Genomic DNA, 23610 nt, shown 5'->3' with positions numbered 1-23610 from the left:
TAAATTGGGCTTTGCAAATTAATTAAGGCAAGTCAAGGCCACCCGGTTTAAATTATACATTTATTTGTATTTTATGGAAATTGAACTATGCTGCCAAGGATGGCCTCACACGGACAACCTAAAGTTACATGAGATTATTGTGGATGGTACCACTTAGAAACCATGAAGATGGCTTTGGACTTAAATTGATATGAATTATTTATGAATTATGATATTATGAATTATGATATTATTTTGCTACGATGGCCTAGGACTATAATTGCTATGACAGCTTTAGGACTGGAATTCCCACAAACAGTTTTGCACTCAAATCTCCATCAGTGAATACTTCAACAAAATACTTCAACAAAATAGACTTCATGTGTAAACTACAATGAACTTTCGTGGTTACACAACTGCACTTTTTGACCATATAATATACAGTTATAGAAGGGAATTATTTATAATCACACTATACAGTGTCACCCAGATGAGGATGGGTTCCCTTTTGAGTCGGGGTCCTCTCAAGGTTTCTTCCTCATATTGTCTCAGGGAGTTTTTCCTTGCCACCGTCGCCTCACAGCCTTGCTTATTAGTGATAAATTCATAAATTAAAAAATGTATATCCTGAATTTGTATATTTCTGTAAAGCTGCATTGTGACAATGTTCATTGTTAAAAGCGCTATACAAAAAAAAATTGAATTATGTTCATTAAAAGAAATTGGAAACACAATGTCTGTTGGAACAGACTGGTTAGAATTTCTTACAGAGAAGGTTAGTGGAACCTAAGTAGTCTAAGGTTAAGTAGTCTCAAACACTTCAACAAATCTCTTGCTAGAGATAAACCATTTTTCACAACTTTTTTCACAACCTTTCCACTGAAAAACACTTCAGGCAAAATAATTTTGTACTATGTGTCTTTTTTAATTATACATTTACCAAATTGCACTTTTGATGGAAATGCTCTAAATTAATATTTCCTGGGAGTATATCTGCATCTAATAAACAGTACACAGAAGCACTAAAATTTGCAAATCATCATAAAAGTATCATGAGTAAACAATAAAGGTGCAAAATAAACTTTATTCGTGTGTGTGTGTGTGTGTGTGTGTGTGTGTGCGCGCACACACACACACACACACACAAGCATTAAATACTGGCATCCTTGGGTTAGGGTTACAGTAGGCCTATAATATGATTCAAGTAAAATTGTACCTACAGCCTACATTTTATGGACACAAATTTAACATCCAATAAACTGCCCTAAATTAAAGCTGAACTGGTCATATACAGTGCATCCCAATAAACAAAGATATCTTGCTGAAAGAGTCCTTAGTTCATATTTACCTCCCACCTATACTTGCAATTGTACTGCAGATTAAGTTACTGCTTTGACAAGTGATATTTGTCAACTTTACAGTTCACGATAGAGTGTTCCATTCAACAGAAAGCTCACATATACTTCAGACAATTCAAGTAATGTAATGCAAAGTAATGTTCTATCACAGTGATGTTTTGTACAAATACAGTTATTCTGTTGTAGTGTTCAAATAAATAATGAGGAAATGCATACCTGGAGAGGTGGCCTACAGGTTTGCAGATTCTTTCATCATCACTAAACCTTCACGTCAAAATCATCATTGAACATTTTGGCAAGGTATCATTTAAACAAAGATCCAATATTACTGCTCTAAATTTCCAAAAATAAATCTGAGACTGTGAATAACACTGAAGCTATAGCTTTTGCATTAACATTAGATGATTATACTGTGGACAGTGGCTGCTAAATATTAAAATGTGGAAAAAATACACTTTAAATGAAACTGTGTTTTAATTCTAGCAAATGTCTTTATGCAATTTTGCATTGGAATTATATCAATTCTCTGTAATGACTTGATTCGACTAGTAAAATTTACTCTTTTGAAATGTCCCTTCTTAAGAATGAGGAATTGCTATAGTGCAATTTACTTGTGTTGAGACAGTTGTCATATAGTTGTATGCTGTTCTGTTGATATGGCTGGAATTATGCCTGAAATTACATGAATTTAAACCATACCTTTTTCAACTTTTATACTATTACAATTTTGAGTGGTGTACTCAACCAACTGCTCCCTTTAGAAAATTAAAATTAAATTACCACAAAAGCAAACAGTGATTTTAATGGCTTTGTATATTTAAAAAGATTATTTTGTGTGCAGCTAAGCTGCAAGAAAGAAGAAACAATACAATAACTGTGTACTCCAGAGCTTAAAGAATCTGTTCAAGATATGTTTTTAGTGCAGAGATCAGTGAGCAAAAAAAACCCAAATGAGTATTACAAAATTCTGCAGAACTGCTCATTCCATACCAATCCTGAGGATCCAGAAAGCTTCAGGAAAAAGTTGAAAAGGAGAGCACAAAAAAGAAGTCTTCTGCTGCCACATTCTCACTGACTCTAGCCGTTAGATGCTGTCATAATCTGAGTTTCGTCTGCAGCTGGCCACCATCCATTCAGCCACAAAGAAAGAGAGGGTGCCAGTAAAGCCCACCAGTACCATAATGAGCAGTTGCCAGTGTAGCTGGAGATAATTACTGTAGAAGAATGCCAGAGCTGCAGCAATGGACTGCAGAGAGCATGGGGATACAACACACAAAAAACATTTTCTGTTAAACTGTCAAAAGTTCTCACACACATCTCTTCAAATTTGCATATTACAACTGCCTAACAATTTTTGATATATAATTATATATATCTATAATTTATATTATTGTATATTTGTAATTATATTGCATTATATATTATTCCATTATAGCAGGGGTCTTCAGTCATATCTAGAAAGGCCCAGTGTGGCTGCAGGCTTTCATTCCAGCCAAATAGGAAGTACACTTGATGGTTGATTGCAGACCAAGATGAACTGATTAAACAAGTGGTATCAGGTCCACTTTGCAGATAAGACAGAAGACCCCTGCATTATAGAGTCAGGTCAATAAATAGTTGGACAACGACAAAGTTATAGTCATTTTAGCTGTCTACCATGCAAATTGATATACCCAAGTTGAAATAATATAATGAACTGCAGACCATCAGTTTTAATTTGAGGGTATTTACATAGAAATCAGGTGTAGGAATTACCTAACTTTTTATATGTTAAAATAAAAGTGTTAAAATTGACAAATTAATTCATGATTATGTTAGTTTGTCCAATTATTTTTCGGTCCTGTTAAAAAAAAAAAGGGGTGGGGGGACCAGATAAAAAGTGCTGTAATCCCTACACTGTTCACCTGATTTGACTGTAAATACCCACAAATTAAAGCTGAAGGTCTGCTCTTTGAGGTCATATTCATTATCTAATATATAATATAATCCAATTCAACTCCTATGTACTGTGTCCAAATATTTATGGACCTGACTGTGAAGGGTAACAAGTTCACAATGGATAGTCAGTATTTAAAGGAAACAGTCTGATGTATGTAAAATTAATTTGCTTTGGACTAACAATTTAATAACAGAAACATAAAAATTTCAGTGTGTTCACATCGCATAAACCACTTCAGATTATAGTATTATATATAATAATTATATACTTCAGATTATATAATTTTATCATTAACTATAATGTTTCAGCTTCAATTGTATTTATTTATTCATGGCAATATTTTCATCTTCAGATGAAATTTTTATTTTAAACCCTCCAAATGCAGTTAGGCTGATTCATGTTTCTAAACACTAACTGGGTATTTTATCAGGGACACCAACTACAGAGGTGCACTTAGTAGATAGACAGGTACTTGCTGTTGTCCCTCTATTGCTATGCATAATTTGCCAGCCCTGTTCTACCTGATCCATCTTTAGAAGGGGACCAACATAGGGGCATTGCTAACAAGATTTTATTTGGGTGGTGGGCCATTCTCTACACAGCAGCAACATTGACATGGTAATATGTTTGGTGCTGGCACAAATGGATCAGGTTCAGCAGGGCTGCTGATGTTTTTATTCACTTACTGGCCAATTTACTACACAACTACTTTGTTGGAACAGCTTGTATATGCACATTTAGAAAATGTAGATAATCTTTTTCTAAGCATAATTGGAGTCAGTCATCCTGTAGGTCACATCTGTGCTGCTGGGTTTTTTAAATACGTAAGTTAGTTTAGTAATAGTAATAATTTAGTGTTATTGCTAGGTTGAGAATAGTCCACTAACCAAAAAAGGTCTGGCCAGCAGCAGTCTTGGGACTCAAATTGTAACAATCAATAATTGAATAGGCAGATACATAAGTAAGTTTAGACCCCTAAATACAAGAACAAAACCTATCATGATTATTTTGAAGTGATAATATATTACTTACTGAATTTCATCATAAAACTTGTTGGTATACCAAAAAAAACTGATTTAAAACAAATTATTGTTAAATGCCCAACTCTCATTACTTCATAGCATTAAAAAAAACCTTGTTAATACTTCCTTAAAAAACATACTGGCTGTCATGACAATGAACTGCTGTGTTTTACCTGTACAAACTTGAAAACAGCAAATGCTGGGGCGCTGTCATCACGAAATATGAAGCCCACGATGCTGAGCAGTTGTGTGTTGAAACAGCTGTCACCCAGGCCAAGCAGTAAACTACAGAACAATGCCAAGTCCATGCTGATTCCAGGGTAAACATGGCATGTTGAACACAGAATCAATCAAATGAGTCAAGACAAGTGGATAAACCAAAAGCTAGTATGCCTTACGAAGAATTACACACTTACTAGCATCACTAATTATAGAAATGCTGCTGCTATAGTTTGGCAGAAATGCTTTTTAACTCAGTAGCCACTCCAGTTATTTTGCATTACCTGGGAGTGATGAAGCTGTACAGCTGTGTCCCCTCCTCTGGGGCTAAGGGAGCATCACTGGCTATGTTCAGGAATATTAGGTAGAAGGCCAAAAAATGGGTGACCAATCCCAAAAGCACCACAGGGTTCCTCCCATACCGGTTACACTGGTTCAGCATTCCAAACACAGACCCACCTGATCAAAGAAAAAAAGTATAAATTATACCTTTAACTGTCTCACACAACCTTATCAAAACTCACACAATCTTACCAAGTATTTCGCCAACACCAATGAAAATTCCAGAGAGGCCAATGAGACTTTTGGCATTATCACCAAAGCGAGTCATGGCTCCTATGCATGTCCCATAAACCCCACTGTAAAAAGTCAATTCCAGCCCTGTAAAAGAAAAAAACTCCTTTACATTCTTTGGTTTGTGCAGGTGGACTGCATTCTGTATTCCCACAACCATTTCTGTGGTGACTTGGTGACCCCTAGGTCACTAGCTGCAAAACAGTCCTAAACCCTCAATGAACCATCACATTCTACAGTGGGTGTCAGGTGCACACCTCTTTTATCAGTGAAAGAAAAAAATGCACTCAAACGCAACATTAGTATCCTTGAAGACTGAGAGCAATTTTATGGGGGAAAGAAAAATTCTTTATGGATTAGTAATTTGCATTTGTTTCAAAAGTTCTTTAGGGATTCTAAATCTTTTGTTATGGGTTTTATTGGCAAAGAAGTTCTTCTGAAAATCTTTTTGAAGGGAAAATTTAAATCATTTGTATAGTATATATACACAATCATTATTGCCCATTCTTTTTAAGAATGTCAATAGTTCTGGATTTGACTGTAATTTTATAGTTACTTAAGTGGCTAGGAACAAGTATATGGTTTACCTGTGTATGCGATGGATATGCTTAACAGCAGCATTTCTTTGGTCATGGCCAGCTGAATGGATTTCTCTGTTCACACAGCATACATTAGAAGAATTTAAAACTAGTTGAGTTTAAATGAGTGTTTTACAGTATTTTACAGTAGCACAGAAAACTTACTGAATGCCAACAAAGCCTGAGCACCTAGACCCTGGGGTGCTCTGCATAAAAATGCAAAAAGTATTGAGAGATGTTTGTCTTTGCTCTATTTTAAGCATTATCTATCTAAAACATTTCTTGCCAAACACAGAGGCTCATGATTTCCATACTCACACCACCACTGAGTCACTTTCACAAGCATCTCCAGACAGCGGTGATTCAGACACCTCAGTAGGCACAACCTCTGTCTCAGTCCGCTGAATGAGGAAGAAGAGGAAGTTTCCAACCAGACTGATGATGGTGAGTGAAACGAACACCGTCTGACGGTCTTTATCTGAGACAGGGAAGTAGATGAAACATAAACTTGTTAGCATTATTTCCAACTACACACAACTGCATCCACTGTACATACAATATGTACTGATACCACTGGGAAAACACCATAACCCTCACCTGATATGTGAACCTTCCCATGCCAGGCAACATAAATGTAAAGATTGCCAAAGAACAAGCTGAAAGAACAAACACACACAGTAAAAGATAACCTTCAACTCATTCTTGCTCAAGATAAATTCACCTCAATTATTATATAGCAAGAAACATTTAAACAAAAGCACAGAGACACCTAAACTGCAGCAAAGCCCAGAATATCCCACTGTTTCGGCCAATAGAAGAGTCACTGGAATTGATGGTAAGAAGATTCCCCTGAGCTGTCCACAGCACTGTGAAAAATACATTATATCGATTAAAAAGTGGAAAAAGAAGAAGATTCCACAAAGGTTTGTAGAACTGCTTAATATGCGTCACACTGTACCTGCAGCTGCAATTCCAACCAAGACTGAAGCAGTGTAGAAACTCCAGGTAAAAGGGTGAATAAACATTGCGATGTATCCACTAAAAAGAGACCAGAATGAGAACATTTTCAAGAACATATATTTATTTCAGTAGAGGAATGAATATAACAGCATGCATTTCATTCAAGTAGAAAAATATAAATGTTCGTTGGCCTGACCTTACCTGTAAACTAGTCCACTGAAAAACAGTGACAACTGAGGTCCAATGACAGCTACCACTGAAGGAGCAATTAGGTTTGATGCAGAGAAGACTCCATAGATAATAGCCATGCTATCAAAAAGGAATGAAGTTAATATTAGCAGACAAACAGTTTCATGTCTTATAATAACTTTTCCTCCTGGTGCTAATAATGTGATCTGTCGCACAGAATTAGCCAATAAATTTACAGGACTTAAACACTGAGGACTAAATCCTGAGATTTCTTACAACACAATTTCGCACTAAACGAAATCTGGACACAACATATACAAGAGCAATACAGAGTCACATGACTTTTACTACTTTGTAAAATGCACTCAAAGCAATACAAATAAGCTCAAAAATATTTGCAAAAGATAATACCTTGTGTACCCACTTCCATGGAATTCTGTGCTATTAAAACTCTTAAGCACAGTTTGCTGTCAAAAGACCAAACACAATTAGGAGCTAAATATTTTTGTTTTCTTTTTTATGCCTTTGCAAAATATAACTTGTCAAAGTGTGTGGGAAACAATGGCATGGCAAATAGTGAAAACTCATTCTGACACTGAAACTATATTCCTGTGACAAATGACTGGAAAGAAAGCCCCAAATAAAATTTAACTTTTTAAAAAATTTCTGTCATACTTCAATGTTTCCACAGGTCTGGAAGGCGGTGAATATTAACATAAAGCCAAGACCCAATACAATGATGTTTAACAGTGATTTTCTTTCTGGCCTCATCTTGGTGTGATGTCCTCACTCGAAAACACCCTGAAAAGCACAGAAAGATATCAGGTGACCACTATGAGACAACCACATAAACAGATCCTCAAATGTTACACAATGCAGTCTGACAATCTGGTATATGGACTGTGTTACGGCCCTGCTAAGTTTGGGCTCTGGCCTAGGAGAATAGAGCAGGGTTAGTAACATGAGCTGGAGATGATGAAAAGCTGAGTCGGTGGGGAATAAAAAGACTTGGGAACTGGGGTACATTTACAGCATTTATTACAAGACACACAATTCATACACAGAAGACACCTTGTAAGACAGCTTTAACAAGTGGAAAGTTGAAGGGTAACCAATGTAGCAGGTGGTCCCCTAGGGAGAGAACTAGACGGCACCAAAGGAAGGAACAGAAGATATGTTTCTACAGCCAACTCAGCCAACTCTGTATTCACCCTCAACTGCAAAGATAATACTAGCTACTACTCTATCTTAAGCCTCTCCAAAATACAAGGGGTAGTACCCGCACACTTACCTAGCGTGTCTACACAGAGAAATTCCTACGTGAGGGTTATGTACGTGCCCGCACCTGCTGACCTTTTCGTCCTCATTAGGGTCGCACTATGTGATGCGACAGCAATGTGTAGCAGTGAAACCGATGATACAACACTAACACAGCAGACATTAACAACAAACACAAACAAAATGAATAGCAAAAACACTGTCAGATGCATGCTGGCAAGACTGAGTCCACACAAAAGACATGGAAGAACTAAGAAGGGATGTAAGGGGAGCCACCACTTTCCAAAAAATTCTTACAAAAACTGCAGCAGAAAATGGCCGTACCAATGAATTGCTGCAGCCCCTGCCAGACAGACCTGTCTTTGCCCTACTTGTTTACCAAGATGTTTGTTGTAGCTTTAGCAAATTCACATTTTGCTAGGTTTATGGTCAAAGAAGCTTTTTTCAGCCTCTCAAAGACTCTGAGCAAGGACTCTAGATGACTGGGCCAGTCCAGGGAATAAACCACCACGTCATCCAAGGAAGCACTGCAATTAGATCAGCTGAAACTATGCCGAGCAGTCTCTGAAAAGTAGATGGTCCTCCACTTACAAACAAAATGGTCACTTACAAGGCATGCCTGCAAGTTTGTCCAAGGAAAACTGGAGGAACTGCAGATAAATAAAAAATAATCCACTCCCATTCAGGCTTAGGGTCTTCAAAAAAATGCACAGGGAGCTTCATATCTGACAAGCTACCACATAGCGAATCTATTTAATCTTCTGGTGTATGTCCGTTATTTATTTGAGAACACAGTCCATGAAGATTTCTTGTTTTGTCGTCCCCTTGCCACACGTTCCACAGGGGAAGATATTTTTAATTTGATGGATAGCTTTTTCAGAGTGAACAAAACTGATTGGATGCACTGCGTTGGGGTTTGTACAGACAGGTGAAATCAATGACGGGGAGGCACAAAGGAGCAGTGGCTCTCATCTGAAAAGTTGCACCATCAGTTTCCTGGGTACACTGCAGCATCCATGGAGAAGTCCTATCAATGAAAAACATGCCAGAGGAACTTTTGTCCGTAGTTAATGATGATGTGAAGATCGTCAACCTCATCAAAGGCCGTCTATTAAATTCACTATATGCAATGAAGTGGGCAGTGAACACGATACACTTCTACTGCACACAGAAGTGCGCTGGTTATCAAGTGGAAAGCTTCTGGCTTCAGAAGTTGGGATATCTGGCGACATATTTTCAACTCTAAATGATATTAATTTAAGTCTGCAGGGTCTCAGTGCCACTGTTTTCAACACCCAGGACAAAATTTAAGCACTTAAAAAAAAAAGCCCATTTTCTGGTCCAACTGGATAAATACAAACTCCACTGAGTACTTTCCTCTGCTATGTGAATTTGTGCAATCACGGGAATCTGTACTGAGTGATTGCGTCAAAGGGCTCATAATTAAACATCTCAACCAGCTCAGCCAAAATCTGCAGACTTACTTTTCCCCTATGGACCAATCTCAGACCTGGATTTGCAATCCTTTTGATGTTACTCCTCCAATCCCACATCTCTCATTTCAAGAGCAAGAACAATTACTGGAGTTATCATCTGATGGGAGACACAACAAACTTAAAAAAAAAAAAAAAATCACTGGTGGATTTCTGGGCTTCAGCAACTGTGGAGTATCCAGGCTTGTCAAACCAAGCACTGCCAGTACTGATGCCCTTTTCAACCACATACTTATGCGAGGCAGGGTTGTCTGCACTGACATTGTTGAAAACCAAACATCGACAAAGGCTAGATGCCGGGGATGATTTGAGGGTAAAACTGTCATCCATTACCCCAAATTTTGATGATCTGTGTGAGAACATGCAGGCCCATCCATCTCTCTCAAAGAAGGTAGGCAGCAACAATCATTTTTATTTATAATTCAAATGTATTTTTATATTTTCTGATACACAGGGAAAATTTGTATTTAATTAATGCAGTTAAAATTGTGATGTTTAACCGAGATATGGTGTTGGGGGTGCTTGACAGTTATCAAACACTAGAAAGGGGTGCATGCTCCAAAAAGTTTGGGAACTACTGCTGTAGAACATTGGTTTGAGTGGGAGCATCACCAAATAAGGAACAGAAATCTTGTATCAACCTGGAAATGTCCTTCTTTTGTTCCTATAATAAATAGGGTAACAGTGTAAATAGGCCTAATAGCAACTCAGAGTTTGACAATCTAGTACAGGCTGAGGCTGAGGTATACTCTGGAATTCTGGTTCATCTGTCCCATTTGCCACCTTTTGCCAGGTACTGCAGTGATCACCCCAACAGGAAAAGTTTTAAGAGGGTGAGAGGCAACTGTTTCAGCTAAAGAGGCACAAGCATGATAAGCCTTCAACATTTTAACTGGTCTGCAAGCTTTCAATCAGGAGTGTGAATAACACTCTGTATCACTCAGTTTCCTATCTACTATGTAAGGGCCAGAAAATTTTGCAGAGAGAGAAGAGCCTTGGACTGGTGAAAGGATCAATACCTGGTCTCCTGGCTGAAGAGTTCTGAGCTTTGCCCTTCTATCATAATGCCTCTTCATGCGAGATTGAGAGACATGCAGAGCTTCTTTAGCTAAGTCACAAGCCTTGTGTAACCATTCATGGATACTATTAACATAGTCCAGCACATTACATGGGACAGTATCACTCTCGGAAAGGAGGGCCTCCTTTAAAATATTTAATGGGCCTTACACTGAATGTCCAAAACTAATTCTGCTGCTTGTGACCTAATCACTCCTTCTCATACTGCAAATAAAACAAGAATAACCCCTTCATCCAAATCCTTTCTTTTCTGTGTCTAAGCAAGACTTACTAAGCATTGACTTTAAGAAATGTTTCATACCGCCCTAGGGCACCTTGCGATTCTGGGCGATATGGACTGGAAATCGGATGACAGACGACAGATCTTCAAAAAGGTCATAACTTGACAAAATACTTCAGACAGGAAGTTAGTTCCCTGATCTGCCTATACTACTCTAGGAAGCCAAACATTTGAGAAGTCTGTTATGTGAAATAGCTTATTCAGGGCAGTACTAAAAAAACAACACAATTTTTGTTGGAGTTTTGCTCTCAGGTCAGGAACATACTGAATTTCGTTTTTACTGTCAGAAGGTCCCTTCTCCCAGTTTTCTTGAATGACGTCGAGCACGCCACGAGGCTTCCACAGTAACTCGAACGGGGAAAACCCTGTGGAGGCTTGTGGGAACTCTTGCACTGAAAATAACAGGGGCTCTAGCCACTTATCCCAATTTTGCGCATTGTCATGAACAAACTTACAAATCATGTTTTTCAACGTTTGATTGAATTGTTCCACTAGCCCATCCGTCTGCAGATGATAAACGCTGGTGAGAATTGATTTAATCCTGAACAACTCGTAAAGCTCTTGCAGTGTTCTTGACATAAATGATGTGCCCTGATCAGTCAGGATCTCTTTCGGGATCCCGACTTGGGAGATAACATGGAAGAGTGCCTCTGCAACATTACATGCGGAGATGTTGCACCAGGGCATTGCTTCCGGGTATTGCGTTGCATAGTCCGCTAGAACCAATACAAAGCGATGCCCTCTTGCAGTTCCCTCTAATGGCCCGACAAGGTCCATGCCAATTCTTTCGAAGGGGACCTCGATTAATGGGAGTGGGCGCAAGGGTGCTTTTGGGGAGGCTGGCGGATTCACCAGCTGACATTTGCGACATGCTGCGCACAACCTGCGAACATCACCACGAATGCCCGGCCAATAGAAACGGGGCATGAGACGATCCAGTGTTGTATCCTGTGCTAAGTGCCCCGCCATCGGATTATGGTGAGCCACCTGGAATAATAATTCCCTATGACTCTTCGGAACCAATAACTGGGTCATCTCCTCTTGTGTTTGAGAATTTAATTGGAGCTTTGCCTATAACTGGTGCTATGATCCTGGGTAGTGGAATGGCCTCAGAGAAATTAGTTGCTGTACAGTATTGGTTTCCAGACTTAAACTGAATGTTAACAGTATCAACAAGTATTGGTTTCCAGACTTTATCTTGGGTAGAGGACTGTGGAAGCTGGGGTGTGTTTGAGCGCCGGTTTGTGAATAGAGGGCAGAGCCGGAGAAGGTGAATGGTAAGGAATGCACATCTGCGGGGAATTCTACTACTGAGTGTTCTGTGTTGCAGTGAGCTGATGGCGAGGATAAAAAGGAGAGAGACAAGCGCCTCGAGAGTGAAATTGGAGAATAAAACACCTCCAAGTTGCTTCCAAGCCTGCCTCCTGTTTCCTCATTTCCGCCCAAACCGGTAAGGTTTGCTACACTGGTGCCGAAACCATGGAAGTTGAGAAAGACGCCATCATGGAATCCTCACCACTGGCCGACATCACGTCCCTCGCCAGCCTCCACCAGACCCAGCATCAGGCCCTCCTCCAGCGGCGCTGAGACCAGGAGCAGTGAATCAAAGAACTGAGAGCTCAGCCGCCCATTTGCGTTCGCCCAGAAGCTCCGGGACACCTCCCAGAGGTGGCTGCTGGCTGAGGGATGTGGCGCTGAGGATGTGATCGACCTTTTGGTACTGGAGCAGTTCGTTGCCTGTATTCCAGAAGGGACAGCGGAGTGGGTCCAGTGCCACCGATCGGCATCGCTCGACGAGGCAATCCACCTGGCAGAGGACCACACGGCGGCGTATCCAGGGGCAGACGAGCCCTTCCCTTCTCCTTCTCTCTCTCTCGCTCTCATATCTCTCTCTCTCCTCCTTGCCCTTTCCCCTTCCCTGCTCCATGGAAACCTCCAATATGCCTCAGGCTGCCCCCGATCGAGCAGGGACGTACTGCATACTGGTGAGTGTTCAAGGGGGACATACCACGCATTGTTGGTTTCAGGCTGTAACCAGACCTCAATTCACCAATGCTTGGTTCATGGTGAGGCATTGGGAAAGGCACTCTTTGGTGAAGGTGAGGTGTGTGCATGGGGATGTTCAGTACCGTCTGGTAGTGCCGGTTATTATTCACTTCCAGGGGCAAAAATATAGAGTAGAGGCGGCAGTTAGTCCTCGCCTCACCCATCCACTAATCCTAGGGACAAATTGGCCCGGGTTCCAAGCGTTAGTGAGAGAAATGTTTAAGGATGGGTCCTGCAGTAGTGAAAAATGGTGTGGGATGTGCACAGCATTGACTGGGGAAGCGGTGCCAGGGTCGTTGACATCAGGGGGACATCGAGAGCAGGGGGAGCTCCACTACTCCCCTCTTGGTGGGGATTTCCCTCAGGGATTTCCCCTTGGAGCAGTCGCGCATTGAGAGCCTCAGACATACTTTCGACCAAGGGAGGATAATCAATGGTCAGCGAATTCAGCCTAATGCTGCACTCTCCCACCCCTATTTTTCGATTATTAAGGATAGGTTATATCATGTGACAGAGGACACTCATACACTTGATTCTTAATACTGTGTGTTGTTACGTGGATGATCAATGACTGTGTTTATGTTTTGTGATAGTTGTTCATCAGTTAAACTGCTCACTCTTCTTAAGAAAAATCCTCCAGGTACTGCACATTATTTGGTTTTCCAGAACCTTATGCATATCTGACCCCTTTCCAACAGTGGCTATATGATGTTGAGATCCATCTTTTCACACTTAAGACAACTGAGAAATTCATACACAACTATTACAAAAGGTGCAAACTTTCACTGATTCTTAAGAAGGCAACACGATACACATTAAGAGCCAGGGAGATGTAAAATTATGAACAGGATCATCAGTGTAATTGTTATTATTTTGTCTTCTGGGAAACATATAAATATCTTATGTAGCTTCCGAAAGGCAGTATTAAATGAAAAAAATATGATCATTAAACGAAATAATAATTTATAACAATTCTTCTCCTGAAGTCAACAACCATCCCTTTATTTTTGTCCACATTCAGAGACAGGTTGTTGGCTCTGCACTAGTCTTTTAGCCACTGCACCTCCTCTCTGTATGCTGACTTGTCGTTCTTGCTGATGAGACCCACCACGGTCACTTCAACAGCAAACTTGATGATGTGATTCGAGCTGTGCTGAATCACAGTTGTGAGTCAGCAGAGTGAACAGCAATGGACTGAGCACACAGCCCTGGGGGGGCCCCAGTGCTCAGTGTGCTGCTTCCGATCCAGACTGCCAGGATACAGTTGCAGATTGAGGTGTTCAGGCCCAGCAGATTCAGCTTTCCAATCAGGTGTGGAGGAATGATTGTGTCGAATGCTGAACTATGAACAGTATTTGAACATACATGTCCATTATGTCCAGGTGGGTGAGGGCCAGATAGAGGGTGGTGGTGATGGCGTCGTCTGTTTAGCAGTTGGGAAGATATGCAAATTGCAGGGGGTCCAGTCAGGGGGGCATCAGGGTCTTGATGTGCCTCATGATGAGCTTCTCGAAGCACTTCATGATGACAAGTGTGTGAGTGCAATGGGGTGGTAGTCATTGAGGCAGGACACTGAAGACTTCATCGGCACGGGGATGATGGTGGTGGCCTTGAAGCACACTGGAATGACGGCGCTGCTCAGGGAGATGTCAGTGGGCAAATCCAACAGCTGGTCTGCATATCCTCTGAGCACTCTGCCAAGAATGTTGCCTGGTCCAGCAGCCTTCCGTGGGTTGACTCTGTGTAGAGTTTTCATCAAATCGGCAGTTGTTAGACACAGCACCTGGTTGTTGTGAGGAGGGGTGGTCTACCTCGCTCCGACATCATTCTGTGCCCCAAATTGAGTGTAGAAGTTGTTCAGTACACCTGCCTGGGAGTCCTGTAGTTGGTCCCTGTCTCTGGGTGTGTGCGCTCTTTGCCTCTCTGATGGCCCAGGACACTTTGGCCCTTGCTGTTCTTAGGGCCACCTTGTCACCTGCTCTGACGGCAGAGTCCCAGGTCCTCAGCAGCGCACTCAGCTCTGCGGTCATCCACGTCTTCTGTTTGGAGGGGGTGTTGATGGTCTTTGGAGACAGTGACATAATCACTACACTTGCTGATGTAGCTGGTCACTGATGCCGTGTATTCCTCCAAGTTGGAGAAGTCGCCATTGGTTGCAGCCTCCCTGAACATGTGCCAGTCAGTGTGCTCAAAACAGTCCTGAAAAGCAGAGATGGCTCCTGCTGGTCAGGTTTTCACCTGCAGAGATGTGGTCTGAATAGCCGAAATGGGCCGGGGCTCTGTTGGTACGCACCAGGGATGACTGTGTAAACAAGATCCAGTGCGTTCACCCCCTTGTTGCAAAGTCCACATGCTGATGGAATTTAGGGAACACTGACTTGAGATTTGTATGGTTAAAATCTCTGGCAACAGTGAACAGTTTATTAGGGTGTGTGTTCTGCAGGTGGCTAATAGCCCCATATAGTTCACGGGGAGCTTTCTTAGCATTAGCGCTGGGGGAATGTACACTCTGACTATAACAACAGTGGTGAATTCCCATAGTAAATAAAAAGGTCTGCATCTAACAGCCACAAACTCCACCAGTGATGAGCAGTAACTAGAGACTAGCACAAAGTTCTTGCAGGCTGGTTTGTTTTTAGCCAGAACAGACACCCGCCCTCTTGCCGGGCTTCCACGTCCTCACACACAGCTTCTCCAGCAGGTCATCATGCAGTGTAGGCCTGGTTTGTTTTTAACCAGAACAGACACCCGCCCTCTTGCCGGGCTTCCACGTGCTCGCACACAGCTTCTCCAGCAGGTCATCATGCAGGTTGGTTGTTGCATGGTTTCTATACTTTAGTAGTGTTTGGTGATGGTAGATACAAACACCGGTTTTTCCAATGTCCATGTGCCGTTAAAAAGTCGGGATAAGTACAAAAATAGCAACATTTTGAATCCAGAGTGGCCACTGCGTGCTATTGCCATGCTGCCATCTTATGCTTTAAGAATCAAGCATATGTAAACTTTTGAACTGGTTCATTTGTGTAAATTCAATTATTTAGTCTTGTGGGCTACATATAAACATCTGGTATGTGAACTAGCCTATTCAGGGCAGTATTAAATAACAAAAAGTGCAATTTTTATGATCCTTCTTATTTTCAAAAAATTAACATTATTAACAGATTCTTAACATATTAACAGATTCTGCAAGGCATATGTAAACTTATGACCCCAACTGTACATACATGATGTATATATCAATCTATAGCTATCTATCTATCTATTATTTTATATACACACATTATATATATATATGAGAGAGAGAGAGAGAGTTGAAATGAAGCAATCAAGATGTGTTTGAAGTGTAGACTTTCAGTTTAATTCAAGGGGTTTAACAAAAATATTGCATTAACAGTTTAGGAATTACAACCATTTTTTAAATTTTTTTTTAAACAGAGTCCCTCCATTTTCCACAGGCTCAAAAGTAATTGGACAATTGACTGACAAGCAGTTTCATGGCCAGGTGTGCCCTGTTTCCTCATTATTTCATGACAAATGAAGGAGATCTGGAGGTCTGGCGTTGATCTCAGGTGTTGAATTTGCATTTGGTAGCTGTTCATGGGAACTCTCAATATGCAGTCCAAAGAGGTGTTGATGCAAGTGAAGCATCATGAAGTGGTCAAATGAACAATTTAGTACATTCTTAAAAAAGAAGGAATGCACTGGCAAGCTCAGCAACAAAAGACCTGGAAGACCACAGAAGTGAGTGAAATGACGTGTAGCCATACTCGGAATTTGTGCTCTGCATTTAACCGATCCAAGTGCACACACACAGTAGTGAACACACACCCAGAGCAGTGGGCAGCCTTTTTTGCTGCGGCGCCCGGGGTCACACACCCAGAGCAGTGGGCAGCCTTTTTTGCTGCGGCGCCCGGGGAGCAGTTGGGGGTTCGGTGCCTTGCTCAAGGATCTCACCTCAGTCATGGTATTGAGGGTGTGAGAGGGCTGGTCATTCACTCCCCCTACCCCACCTACAATCCCTGCCGGACCTGAGACTCGAACACACGACCTTCAGGTTCACCTTCGGGTTACAAGTCCGAGACTCTAACCATTAGGCCATGACTGCCCCCTCTGTGAAGACACAGAGTTGATCGCAGAGTTCTTTCCTTGGTGAAGAAAAACCCTTTCACAACATCTAACCAAGTCAAGAATACTCTGGAGGAGGTAAGCATATCATTGTCAAAGTCTACTATCAAGAGATGCCTTCAGGAATGTAAATACAGATGGTTTACCTCAAGATGCAAACCACTGGTAACGTTCTAGAACAGAAAGGCCAGATTAGACATTGATAAAAAAAACCTCTATTAAAAAGAAGAAAGAAAAAAAAACAATATGACCGGTTCTGATGCAAGATTAACTTGTACCATGTTATGGGAAGAGAAGAGTATGAAGAAGGAAAGGAAGGGCTCATGCAAAGCACTCCACATTATCTGTCAAACATGTTGAGGCAATGTAATGGAATGGACATGTATGGCTGCCAATGGAACTGGATCACTGGTGTTTACTGATGATGTGACTGCTGGTAGAAGTAGCAGGATGAATTCTGAATTGTATAGAGCTATAATTTCTGCTCAGATTCAGTCAACTGCTGCAAAACTGATAGAACAGTGCTTCACAGTACAGATGGATAATGACACAAAACGTACTGCGAACGCAACCCAAGAGCTTGGAAATGGAATGTTGTTAAATCGTTGAGTCAGTCACCTGACCTCAACTCAGTTGAGCATGATTTTCAATTACTGAAGACAAAACTGAAGGCAGAAAGTCCCACAAACAAGCAGCAACTGAAGGCGGCTGCAGTAAAGGCCTGGCAAAGCACCTCAAGGGAGGAAACTCAGCATTTGGTGATCTCCATGGATTCCAGACTTAGGGCAGTCTTTGGCTGCAAAGGATTTGCATCCAAGTATTTATCATTAAATATTAGGATTATTTTTATGTTAGTTTGTCCAATTACATTTGAGCCTGTGAAAATGGAGAGACTATGTAAAAAATGGCTGTAATTCCTAAATGGTTAATGCAATATTTTTGTTGAACCCCTTGAATTAAGGCTGAAAGTCTACACTTCAATCACATCACGATTGCTTCAATTCAAATCCATTGTGGTGGTCTACAGAGGCAAATAAAATTGTGTCACTGTCCAAATACTATGTGTATATATGTGTGTGTATATACACTCCACCACTCAAAGGTGACGAAAATATTATTGATACTATGACATCTGTCACGGGGGGGGGGGGGGATATATTAGGCAGCAAGTGAACAGTCAGTTCTCAAAGTTGATGTGTTGGAAGCAGGAAATACAGGCAAGCGTAAGGATCTGAGCAACTTTGATAAGGGCCAAATTGTAATGGCTAGACGACTGGGTCAGAGCATCCCCGAATCGACAGATCTTGAGGGATGTTCCCGGTATGTAGTGGTTTGAACCTACCAAAAGTGGTCCAAGGAAGGACAACCAGTGAACCAGCAACAGGGTCATGGACACCCAAGGCGAGTGGGGGGTGAAGGCTAGCCCTCCTGGTCTGATCCCACAGAAGAGCTACTGTAGCACAAATTGGTGAAAAAGTTAATGCTGGCTATGATAGAAAGGTGTCAGAACACATGGTGTATTGCAGCTTGATGCGTATGGGGCTGCATAGCCGCAGACCAGACAGAGTGCCCACGCTGACCCCTGTCCAATGCCGAAAATGCCTACAATGGGCACTTGAGCATCAGAACTGGACCATGGAGCAATAGAAGAAGGTGGCCTGGTCTAATGAATCACGTTTTTTTTTTTTTTTTTTTAAACACCAAATGGACAGCCAGGTGCATGTGCATCTCTCATCTGGGGAAGAGATGGCACCAGGATACACTATGGAAGAAGGCAAGGCGGTGGAGGCATTGTGATGCTCTGGGCAATGTTCTGCTGAGAAACCTTGGGTCTTGGCATTCATGTGGATGTTACTTCGACCCGTACCACCAGGTGGTACCACCACATTGTTGCAGACCAAGTACACCCCTTCATGGCAACAGTATCTGGAAATAATTCAATTTGGTTCTGAATTGTTAACAATATAGTTCCAAAAAGTTGTACAATAAACACCGTCGATAAACTGTAATACTGTGCTGGCACTTTTTAACATCTGCTTAATTGTTGTCTTTAAAAAAAACAAAAAAAAAAAAAAAACATTTTTCCTTTTAATAATACTTTTAAATAGTTTTTCATAGAATGAATGTCTCAGGCCATTTTTAATTTTAATTGACACCTATGACTTGCTCATTCATGTTCATGATTTGGATTTCTCTAAAGCTGCTTTGTGAGAATGTCTACTATTAAAAGCTGTATAAAAAAAAAATAATTCAATTACATTCTGAATTTTAATGTGATTGAATTAAAAAGGTTTTAACAATAGACATTGTGTAAAATGAGTCACAATGTAAAATTTACAGAAATTTGGCAGAAGAGTTACTAGTATTGTAATATATTTACAGGTAATTACTGTAGTTGGTTGTAAGTGTGTGTCTGTGTGTGTGTGTGTGTATATATATATATATATATATATATATATATATATATATGTGTGTGTGTGTGTGTGTGTGTGTGTGTGTGTGTGTATATCAGAATCTGCAAAATGTTAATAATTTATAATAATACAGATCAGAATCTGCAAAATGTTAATAATTTTAAAAACATTAGAGGGATCATAAAAATTGCATGTTGTTTTTTATTTAGTACTGCCCTGAATAAGTTATTTCACATAACAGATATTTGCATATAGTCCACAAGACAAAATAATAACTGAATATACACAAATTAACTAGTTCAAAATTTTACATATGCTTGATTCTTAATACTGTGTGTTGTTACATGGATGACCAATGACTGTTTATATGTTTTGTGATAGTTGTTCATGAGTCCCTTGTTTGTCCTGAGCAGTTAAACTGCCCACTGTTCTTCAGAAAAATCCTCCAAGTCCTCCAGCATCTTCTGCATATTTCACCCCTTTCCAACAGTGGCTATATGACACTGAGATCCATCTTTTCACACTGAGGACAACTGAGGGACTCGTACACAACTATTACAAAAGGTGCAAACATTCACTGATGCTCAAGAAGGCAACACGATACTTTAGTAGCCAAGGGGGTGTAAAATTTTGAGCAGGGTGATTGGTGTAAATTGTGATTTTGTCTTCTTGGAAACATGTAAATATCTAATGTAGCTTCTGAAGGGCAATACTAAATGAAAAAATAAGATCTTTTAAATAATAACAATTAACAGCACTCATCTTGTTCACAAGAGCGAAAATATATACAGTGAGGTCAATAAGTATTTGATCACCCTGTGATTTTGCAAGTTCTCTTACTTAGAAATCATGGAGGGGTCTTCTACAATTTTCAGCATAGGTGCATTTCCACTGTGAGAGACAGAATCTAAAAATAAAAATCCGGAAATCACATTGTATGATTTTTTAACAATTTATTTGTGAATTACTGTGTCAAATAAGTATTTGATCACTTGCTTATCAGCCAGATTTCTGACCCTCAAAGACCTGTTATTTTGCTTTTAAATAGTCCAGCTACACTCTGCTCATGATTCTAAATTAGTAGCACCTGTTGGAGGTCGTTAGCTGTCATAAAAACACCTGTGCACCCCACAATCAGCCAAAGTCTAAGTAGCAACATGGGCAAAACCAAAGAGCTGTCAAAAGACACAAGAGACAAAATTGTAGACCTTCACAAAGCTGGAAAGGGCTACGGGGCAATTGCCAAGCAGCTTGGTGAAAAAAGAACAACTGTTGGAGCAATTGTCAGAAAATGGAAGAGGCTAATGATGACTGTCAATGTCCCTCGGACTGGGGCCCCACGGAAGATCTCTCCTCGTGGGGTATCAATGATGCTTAGAATGGTGAAGAATCAGCCCAGAACTACACGGGAGGAGCTGGTCAATGCCGTGAAGAGAGCTGGGACCATCGTTTCCAAGGCTACTATCAGTAATACACTAAGACGTCATGGTTTAAAATCTTGCATCGCATGGAAGGTTCCCCTGCTTAAGTCAGCCCATGTCCAGGCCCGTCTGAAGTTTGCCAGGGACCATCTGTATGATCCAGAGGAGTCATGGGAGAAAGTCCTGTGGTCAGATGAGACCAAAGTAGAACTTTTTGGTCTTAACTCCATTCGCCGTGTTTGGAGGAAGAAGAATGATGAGTATCATCCCAATAATACCATACCTACAGTGAAGCATGGGGCTGGAAGCATCATGCTCTGGGGGTGTTTTTCTGCACAGGGGACAGGACGACTGCACTGTATTAAGGAGAGGATGAACGGGGTCGTGTATTGTGACATATTGGGAAAAAACCTCCATCCCTCAGTCAGAGCATTAAAGATGGGTCATGGCTGGGTCTTCCAACATGACAATGACCCAAAGCACACAGCCAGGAAAACCAAGGAGTGGCTCCGTAAGAAGCATATCAAGGTTCTGGAGTGGCCTAGCCAGTCTCCAGACCTAAATCCAATAGAAAATCTTTGGAGGGAGCTGAAACTCTGTGTTGCTCAGCGACAGCCCCGAAACCTGACAGATCTAGAGAAGATCTGTATGGAGGAGTGGGCCAAAATCCCTCCTGCAGTGTGTGCAAACCTGGTGAAGAACTACAGGAACCGTTTGACCTCTGTAATTGTTAACAAAGGCCTCTGTACCAAATATTAAAATTTTTTGACTCAAATACTTATTTGACACAGTAATTCACAAATAAATTGTTAAAAAAATCATACAATGTGATTTCCAGATTTTTATTTTTAGATTCTGTCTCTCACAGTGGAAATGCACCTATGCTGAAAATTGTAGACCCCTCCATGATTTCTAAGTAAGAGAACTTGCAAAATCACAGGGTGATCAAATACTTATTGACCTCACTGTATATATTGTAAATTTAAAATAAAATACTATCCACTACATTTGGCTGATGCTTTTATCCAACATGACTTAAAATTGAGACAGGGTACAATTTAACAGTTGAAGCTTGAGGGTCTTGTTCATGAACCATGACAGCATAGCAGTGCTGGGATTTGAACTCACAACCTTCTAACCTGCAGCCCAAAGGATTAACCACTGAACCACCTCTCTCAATGAATTTCTACCCATTCAACCGGGTTGAGTGTCTTGCTCAACGCCCATGATAGCTTGGTAGTACTAGTATTATTATTTTTTTTTACAGTGCATATAAGGTGGAAAATACTGTATTTGTTTTAAAGCAATAAAATTAACCGTTCAGAAAATACTGATTTTCATAAATAATTACAATTTAAGAAGAGTAAGAGTTGCTTTTTAGCCTAGAAAAGGTGTACAATGTTGTACAACTTTTTTTGAAAACATCATCAAAAAACAAACAAACAAAAAAAAAAGTTATTTGAATCACAAAAAACACACTGGTGTAGTATAATCCAGATATGGTGCACAATAATGTGTAACTTGTTTTGGAACAATATATTCAACCACTCTATACCTAATGAAACATTGGTCCGGTCAAAAGGCATTTTGTTTTCTAGGCAGATGTTACATAGCCCAAACCATCATTACAGCGTGTATGAATTCGTGTGATTTCGGGTATTTAATATGAAAAGCGAAAATGACGAAATAATGTACAGTACACCGTTCCCCAATGTTAGCTAGCAAGCAACTTACCGGCGGTAAGATCCTATCGTTTTTTGTTTTTTTTTGTTGTTGTTGTTTTTTCACAGTTTGTAGGGTCTCAGAACCATGCCGAGTTTACGTATTATTGTGCGTGCCAACCAAACTTTAGTATTTCGACCAGTTTTCACACTGCTAACTAATCAGCCGCTTCAACACTGAACTGGTTAAAAAAATCTGTCATGTGAGGAATCAGCTGATGACTTGTCAGTTAAGAAAACCGCTTATGGGTAATCGAGTTTTTAAGGAGAACTGTCTTTCGGGTAACTGTGAAACAAAGGGCCTTGTGCTGCTTGGAATGACATATAATTTTATTAATTAGCCTATTCAACATAGGTGTGTCAATGCATTGCTTTTCTACGTGTCTGTTTTGTTAGTAGTTGTTTATTCTGTCCTACCGCCATTTAAAGGTTAAAATTGTGGGCGGGAGACGAGAGATTTGTCTGCGCGTGCGCACTAAACGTATATAATGGCGAGCCTAGCCAGAGCGCCCGTTCACATGGGAGTGTCCAGTTTCTGTTTTTTTGTTTGTTTTTTTTTCCCCAGAAGGTCATGGATATGAAACCGTAGGAAAATTACAGTAGCTGCTTTAACTAGGAAAACATTACACAGATTAAGGATCCATAATACAATTTTACAACTTTTTTATTTAAAAATTAAAAGCAAAGAACAAGCAGATTAAGGGCGTTGCTAGGGTTGGGAAGAGATCAGGTGCTTAGCCCACTGAGAACAAGACCCGCCCCTCGCCTCCCTGACCCAGGAATTAATTTTCAAAACAATAAAATTATTTTATAAATGATTAGCGGATACCACACCAATACCTACGGTATTCTGCATTTACTGCATTTTGAACACACTGCACAAACAAAAACACAATTATGATTCCCAGTACTCTAGTTGTCTATATTGGTTTTTACCC

At 40.5% G+C, this 23610-nt stretch overlaps 1 protein-coding gene across 1 annotated transcript; it reads right to left on the bottom strand.

The window, feature by feature from the left end:
* Positions 1 to 880: 880 nt before the first annotated feature.
* Positions 881 to 22887, bottom strand: mfsd11 (major facilitator superfamily domain containing 11). The gene is made up of 14 exons (XM_026916702.3): positions 22686 to 22887; positions 7493 to 7618; positions 7229 to 7284; positions 6830 to 6937; positions 6627 to 6706; positions 6438 to 6534; positions 6266 to 6324; positions 5987 to 6146; positions 5834 to 5874; positions 5678 to 5743; positions 5052 to 5177; positions 4802 to 4976; positions 4472 to 4607; positions 881 to 2583 (listed from the first exon to the last, which is right to left on the bottom strand). Exons 2-14 carry the CDS (start codon positions 7586 to 7588, stop codon positions 2422 to 2424), a joined length of 1362 nt encoding a protein of 453 aa, XP_026772503.3. The 5' UTR covers positions 7589 to 7618; positions 22686 to 22887; the 3' UTR covers positions 881 to 2421.
* Between the last annotated feature and the right edge of the window lie 723 nt (positions 22888 to 23610).

The sequence above is a fragment of the Pangasianodon hypophthalmus genome, chromosome 13, assembly GCF_027358585.1.
Source record: "Pangasianodon hypophthalmus isolate fPanHyp1 chromosome 13, fPanHyp1.pri, whole genome shotgun sequence".
NCBI lineage: Eukaryota > Metazoa > Chordata > Actinopteri > Siluriformes > Pangasiidae > Pangasianodon > Pangasianodon hypophthalmus.
Note: the sequence above shows the minus strand (reverse complement) of the source record. Positions and strands in the feature narration are given on the sequence as shown.